Source organism: Trichomycterus rosablanca, chromosome 5, assembly GCF_030014385.1.
Source record: "Trichomycterus rosablanca isolate fTriRos1 chromosome 5, fTriRos1.hap1, whole genome shotgun sequence".
NCBI classification, from domain to species: domain Eukaryota; kingdom Metazoa; phylum Chordata; class Actinopteri; order Siluriformes; family Trichomycteridae; genus Trichomycterus; species Trichomycterus rosablanca.
In genome coordinates, this window is record NC_085992.1 from 9,559,662 (window position 1) to 9,567,556 (window position 7,895).

Sequence of the window (7,895 nt, forward strand, 5' to 3'; positions counted from 1 at the left end):
TTGAGTCATTTAAGAAGGGTATTGTTACTTTTACAGGTGGATTCCCAAGCCCGACTTTCATGACCCATACTGAACATTTTTAATCCAATCTAATTGCTTATAAATGACCAATATAGCAAACAATGAAGTCTATATTTGGAGGTGCTTTAATTTTTTTTTTACTTATTATGATTTTAACGTCATGTTTTACATACTTTGGTTACATTCATGGCAGAAACGGTAGTTACTTGCTACACACGATTCACCAGTTCACAAGTTTTAATGTTAAACACAGTCGTGGATTTGTTTGTTTGGGTTTATTGCCATATCAGCAACGTATTGGCTATTGTATGGCAAGGACAGGTATTTGAACTTTAAAATATTACATGTTCATATCAATTGTTTTAAATTTAGACTTCCTAAAAAATTAACAATTTTAACTGGAGGAATCCTCTCAAACAGTACTTTTATGATCTCGACGCTGTAAAAAAATGTCTCTGATAGTAGAAACCGTAGCGCATTCTAATAAAATATGTTTCACAGTCGTGGAAAATTTTGTATCTCCAGTTCACCTCACTTGCATGTCTTTGGACTGTGGGAGAAAACCCACACAAACATGGGGAGAACATGCAAACTCCACACAGAAAGGACCCTGGCCACCCCACCAGGGGATCAAACCCAGGACCTTCTTGTTGTAAGGCGACAGTGCTACCCACCGAGCCAACGTGACACCCCTGGCAGTGCTTTTACTGTATGACTAATAAATATAATACCTAAATGAGAAATAATTGATTCAGAATTACAGAAACAGAAAGTTACAAATAAAATATGCATGTATGTATGTTCTTAAGGGTTGGATGCATTGTGGAAAATAATCTGAGAAGCATCCTGGCAGAACAGGATACTCTGATCCAACATAAAGCCAAACATTTGTCAATAATGTTTGGTCAGTTTTTTAATCACTATCTGGTATCATGCATACAGGCACAGTTTTTACATTAGATGCCCTTCCTGAAGAAGAACTCTTATTTGATCTGGAATGGGGACCAGCACTGAGAGCGCACGGACAAGTGCACCTTCCAATGCTGCTTTGGACACCACCTCCCCTCTTGGATATTAGCCAATCACATCTGTGCACACACCCAACCAGCACATAGCACCACTGTAGTAGACTATTGTACTTTACCACTGAGCCACCTGAGTGTCCACACATTCCTAAATATTTATAAAGCCTAATACCCTTAATGAGTGTTTAGAGATAAATGTTTTATAAATGTTGCGATTGTCTTGGCGTATAAAGCAATATATTAGAACTCATTGACAGACTCATACATTTCTTACCCGTGCATCTAGTTGGTCAGGTGTATTAAACAGTGCATTCTGAAGTGAGTCTATCGCTGTGTCCGTTAGCTGTAGGGCACTGCAGAGCTCAACTAGCTCCTCTGGGCTTAGAGAACCGGCTCCGGTCCCATCAAAACTCCTAAACACTTCCCTTAAACGCTCCTCACACTCATTCGTCTGATCACCCTCTCCATCCATCAGCCTGCCCTGCAACATGAGGAATGCAATAACATGGTTAAAGATATTTAAGCTTTGATTGTACAATCCATGTTCATTATTTTTCATTTGGTAAAACACACAAAAAAACCTGTGTTGGTTTACCTTAACCATAAAACTGGTTCTAAAAGGCACCAGGCTGAACAAATCAGCTGAACCGAGCTACACGAGCGTTGATCAATGCTACCGATCCACATCAGGCAATCATGCTTTAGGCGGTGCACATTTACAGATACCCAACCATACATTTAAACTTTGTGACCTCAAACCACATCGTATGTCCAATTCAAGTCTGAGATATTAGCTTTATTTTAATTTTAAATAAGCTCTTCACAAGAATAGAGGGAGTAAAAGTTGGCACCAGTTGCATGTTTGTTCAAGGTCAGAAGACATTCCAAAAAACACACATTACACACACCAGTGTGATCATGTTTGTACAAATAGGAGTGTAATGGGGGGATGGCCGTGGGTCAGAAACAGACAAGCCCTACACAATTGTTAAATAAATCTATAATTGTGGGAATTGATGATCTGTGACATTCATGACAAGAATCTGTGTTTTATGCTGGTTTTATTTGTTTTGTAAAATATATACAGTATATTAGAGTGCCAACAACACGGATCATTCCGGAAGATTTTGTGTATTCATCTAGCAAGTCATTAAGTGGCTGGCAATATTTTTACAATATTTATTAGTCTTTATTAGTTATTTATTAGTCTTTAATTTCCTTCAGGATCAATAAAGTATCTATCCATCCATCTATTTATCTAGTCCATTTTTTACACATGAATATTCTAACTATAACCATAGCAAAACTACCTTAACATACTAATTGATATTCTTTTTGATAAATATTGATATAAAAGCTTTATATATCAGTCAATAGGTAAAACTGACTTGATGCTAACTCTTCAAAAGAAAATATAAACTTTGTTATTGTGGTTTGCATTAGGATCATGCACATTTTTGGCATAAAATTGCTTTGTACAAAATGATGCGAGATACATGATATTGGATCAATACTAGGCTATTAATGCTTTTTTGCCAAACCCTTAGGAGCTCATTTCGTTACTCTAAGTAATCAGATGTGTATTTATGACAAAAAAGCTGTATTAGCACATGTTAACATTAACAGCTGTTAAACATTAAATAAATGTAATTTGAAACTGAACCCATGACCTTCTTGCTTTGAGGTGACAGTACTACCCACCAAGTCACTGTGCCACCCCCTATACATTATATCCAAAATACCAGAAACGATAAATACAAATAAACATAATATTTCACTTCACCTCATTTAAACCAGTGGGAATCCCTGCAGGGGTGTGTGAGACCCTACAGGTGTGTAGAGGGGGTTTTTCTCTGGGTCTAAGCCCAAACACGTGTGTGCTAAATAAAGAGACACCTGGCCACTCTCAGCTTGTTTCAAGTACTACTGATGGTGATGAATCTGCAGAGGAGCAGCTGGGTCTTAAAATCCACTCATCATGTCTGATGTCTGTGTGTTTGGAGACAGCAAATGCCCTTTGTTGTGACTCCTACCCTGCTGCTACTGCTGACATCCCCCCTTGCCTCCCCAGTTCTTCACTCTACAGACATGATGAATAATAATCAGTGACTCGCCAAATCAAACCTCAACACACTGGCTGCTAATTTAAAACTCAAGTACTAGTGGCAACATTATCTGCACCAGTGGTGTAACGCACATGGTTAGAACCCATAATCACAAAATCTGCAACATCTGTACTGCTATTATTATGCTACATTGTTACACGTCACAGCAAAATAAGGTGCAGCACATCATAAAATCTTGTAACTGAGATAATACAGGGCAGTGCTAGCTTAGCGGTTAGGGTACTCGACTAGTAATCAGAAAGATGCAAGCCCATTACCACTCACACCTCCGATGCTATTGGACGGACAATAGGCAAAAGTAATAAACATGACCACAAGCTTGTTGGACATCCTATTTCAAAAACAAATTGTATTAAAACAGAGTGACCACTATGTGATCCTCTCAGCTAAAAAACAGACACTTCTGTAAAGACTTCTCATTGTGGGAATTTGTGGCCATTAAGTCAGAAATGTGTATGGCTGGGCAGTTCTAGCCTAATGGTTAAGGTACTGGACTAGTAAGCAGAAGGTTGCTGGTTCAAGCCCCACCACTGCCAGGTTGCCACTGTTGGGCCCTTGAGCAAGGCCCTTAACCCTCAATTGCTTAGACTAAGTCGCTTTGGATAAAAACGTCTGCTAAATGCTAGAAATGTAAATGTAAATGGCCACTGATTGTCAAGAAAGCCAAAATTCACATTCCAGTTCATTCTAAAGCTATTCAGTGGGATTAAGGACAGGGCTTTGTGCAGGCCACTGGAGTTTCTTTAAACCAAGCTTTTCTACCTTGTGTGTGTGTGTGTGTGTGTGTGTGTGTGTGTATATATGTGTATGTATATAGGTATATATTAGGGATGTCCCGATCCGATCTCAAAGATCGGGATCGGGGCCGATCAAGGCATTTTTAAATTGATCGGAATCGGCTTTACTAAACCCGATCTTAATCCCGATCTTTTGTGTTACGTCAGCATGTCCGCTGTGTGGAAATTGAAAAGTAAAACAAGTCCAACAGTGAAGTGTAACGTCTGCAGTGTGAGCGTTTCACGAGGCGGTGGGAGCAGAGCTGCGTTCATGTGTGAGAGTGTGTGTGAGTTAAGGATCACACCGGTTTACAAAACAACATAGTGATGCACTCGTTTAATAAAGAAATAAATGCACAGTATATTCACATATTGTCGGGAGCAGAACACTTTATTAACTTCTTCTGTTACGGTACCAAATAGCCGACAGTTGAGTCAAGCACGCTATTTCATGTTCTATGGAAGGCCTAAAGGGTCAAAACACACTCACTTCGTGTACAAACGTCCATCAAACCATTGTCACAATACAAGCACTTTAAAAACTGGCTTTCCTTCATAACAAAAGAGCCTTTCCATTTTATTTTGGTATTCAGGTTTTACTGTAATGCTTTTAAGTAACTTTTTTTCTTATATTCAAGTTAAGCTGCTACACAGATTTCTGTTCATTTTTTGTGTATCAATGCATTAAACATTTTTTTTCTTTGAATGTAAAGTTTAAAGTAAAACTAATTATCTCACTCATTTTGATTGATTTTGTAAAAATACAAAAACATTAAGCCAATAGCTTGGATGCAGCATTTTTCCCCACAGCACTGCAGAGCTATTTAGTTGTTAAACATATACACTGGATTAATTTGAATAATTGTAATGTACTTGAAGTGTGCACTGTGTGAACAGTATTATCTAGTTCTTATCATTACAATATCTAGAAAATACAAGTATCGGTTTGAGAATCGGTATCGGATCGGGATCAAAATTAATAATCGGGATCGGTATCGGGAACAAAAAAACGTGATCGGGACATCCCTAGTATATACAGGGGTTGGACAAAATAACTGAAACACCTGGTTTTAGACCACAATAATTTATTAGTATCTCCTTTTGCGGCCAATACAGCGTCAATTCGTCTTGGAAATGACATATACAAGTCCTGCACAGTGGTCAGAGGGATTTTAAGCCATTCTTCTTGCAGGATAGTGGCCAGGTCACTACGTGATGCTGGTGGAGGAAAACGTTTCCTGACTCGCTTCTCCAAAACACCCCAAAGTGGCTCAATAATATTTAGATCTGGTGACTGTGCAGGCCATGGGAGTTGTTCAACTTCACTTTCATGTTCATCAAACCAATCTTTCACCAGTCTTGCTGTGTGTATTGGTGCATTGTCATCCTGATACACGGCACCGCCATTGGATGCACATGGTCCTTCAGAATGGTTCGGTAGTCCTTGGCAGTGACGCGCCCATCTAGCACAAGTATTGGGCCAAGGGAATGCCAGGATATGGCAGCCCAAACCATCACTGATCCACCCCCATGCTTCACTCTGGGCATGCAACAGTCTGGGTGGTACGCTTCTTTGGGGCTTCTCCACACCGTAACTCTCCCGGATGTGGGGAAAACAGTAAAGGTGGACTCATCAGAGAACAATACATGTTTCACATTGTCCACAGCCCAAGATTTGCGCTCCTTGCACCATTGAAACCGACGTTTGGCATTGGCACGAGTGACCAAAGGTTTGGCTATAGCAGCCCGGCCGTGTATATTGACCCTGTGGAGCTCCCGACGGACAGTTCTTGTTGGAAACAGGAGAGTTGAGGTGCACATTTAATTCTGCCGTGATTTGGGCAGCCGTGGTTTTATGTTTTTTGGATACAATCCGGGTTAGCACCCGAACATCCCTTTCAGACAGCTTCCTCTTGTGTCCACAGTTAATCCTGTTGGATGTGGTTTGTCCTTCTTGGTGGTATGCTGACATTACCCTGGATACCGTGGCTCTTGATACATCACAAAGACTTGCTGTCTTGGTCACAGATGCGCCAGCAAGACGTGCACCAACAATTTGTCCTCTTTTGAACTCTGGTATGTCACCCATAATATTGTGTGCATTGCAATATTTTGAGCAAAACTGTGCTCTTACCCTGCTAATTGAACCTTCACACTCTGCTCTTACTGGTGCAATGTGCAATTAATGAAGATTGGCCACCAGACTGGTCCAATTTAGCCATGAAACCTCCCACACTAAAATGACAGGTGTTTCAGTTATTTTGTCCAACCCCTGTATATTACAATGTCTGGTTTTTGTGATTTGAAAAAAAGAGACCAAGATTAATCATGTCAGAACTCTTTCCACCAAGAAAACAAGCTGAAATCTTTTAGGAGGGAAAAGGACAAAAAAATCTTACAATAATGTGGTTGCACCTCTACCCCAGTTCCAAAAAACGCTGCCACCACCATGCTTCACTGTTTGTATGATGTTCTGTTGGTATTGTACAGTCGTGTTTTTGCACCAAACATACCTTTTGGAATTATGGCCAAAAGGTTGAACCTTGGTCTTCAGGTCACGATCAGATCATGACACATGTTAAGATAAGATATCCTTTGTCATATATACATATACAGTTGTACAGTACAATGAAATTCTTTCTTCACATATCCCAGCTTGTTTGGGGTCAGAGCGCAGGGTCAGCCATCGTACGGCGCCCCTGGAGCAGACAGGGTTAAGGGCCTTGCTCAAGGACCCAACAGTGGCTGCATAGCAGAGCCAGGATTTGAAAAGCCAATCTTCCGGTTGATAGCACAAAGCTCTACCCACTAGGCTACCACTGTCCCCAAACCAATGAAAAAAATCTTCCATATTGTATCCACATGTTGATCACTGTGTTCTAAGGTATATGTAATACCCTTCTCCCAACCATGAGATGCCTTTTATACTTTGTATGCTCTTTGTGGACCATGGCACTAGAACAACTGTCCTAATAGAGGAGCTGATGAGACACTTTAATTGATGGCAGATGTCACAAGATGAGTTTGAATGTGATTGGTTAATCTGTGTTTGAATTGACCAATCACATTAATAGCATTTGCACACTTATACAACCTCATTATTTTAGTTTTTATTATTATTTTTATTACTTTTCCTCTAAACTATTTCGGTTTGTTTTTCAATAAAATTGCACAGATTATAGATCACAATAAAGGTAGAAATTAATCTGATTTTGAATCAGAGTTTCCCGTTTTTCACAGTAAAAAAGTAAACAAATGCTACATGCATAACCATACTACCATACTACCATACTAAATAGTAGCCCAAATTGCAGACAGTAATACACACAAGTTCTATTTTCACATACTAGTTAGTACGGTAGTATGTAAGCCATAGCCTCCTGTTGCTATATACAAACTACTGACCATATCACCAAGCTGGTCAGAGGCGTTTGGCCTCGAGTTCCGCTTTTCATTCCGGTTAAATCGTGTTAAAAGCAGAACTACACCTGCTGAACTCTTTAACAAATAAAAACAATAAAGATTAAGAACTTTTGTTACATTTGCCTGCCTGGAAGGCGACTCAGTTTTAAATGTAGCGCCCATCAAGAGCTCAGTCGACATCTTTCCCTGCTCTGAGAAGATTAGCGGTTTAAAGTAAACAATGCACATGTTCATGTTTCACTTAATACAATATATAATAAAAACAAGACCAAAACATACCCACTGGTCTCAGTGTGAGGGTCTACAGACGCTCCTTAATTCCTCTCCCAGCTTTTTCAAATCTCAGCTCTATATTGTTCAGTCCAAAAAGTTGAGAAACAGAGAACCGTCTCCTCACAGCGCGGATTAACGGAACCAGCGAGCATGTAGAAATACAGCAGTCTAAATCTGATCACTTCACTTTATTCTCTATACAGATTCATCAAACTGCTGGTTGATCGTAGCTGCATGTCAGTTCATCTCCA

At 39.8% G+C, this 7,895-nt stretch overlaps 1 protein-coding gene across 2 annotated transcripts in view; it reads right to left on the reverse strand.

Moving 5' to 3' along the window:
* Positions 1–7,895, reverse strand: part of nin (ninein (GSK3B interacting protein)) — a 40,930-nt gene extending 33,035 nt beyond the window's left edge. For both annotated transcript variants that reach the window (XM_062994830.1, XM_062994831.1), the window contains exons 1-2: positions 7,651–7,895; positions 1,321–1,527 (exon numbers count right to left, since the gene is read on the reverse strand). In XM_062994830.1, the coding sequence (XP_062850900.1) occupies positions 1,321–1,518 (198 nt within the window). In that variant the 5' untranslated portion in view covers positions 1,519–1,527; positions 7,651–7,895. The remainder of the gene's footprint in view (positions 1–1,320; positions 1,528–7,650) is intronic.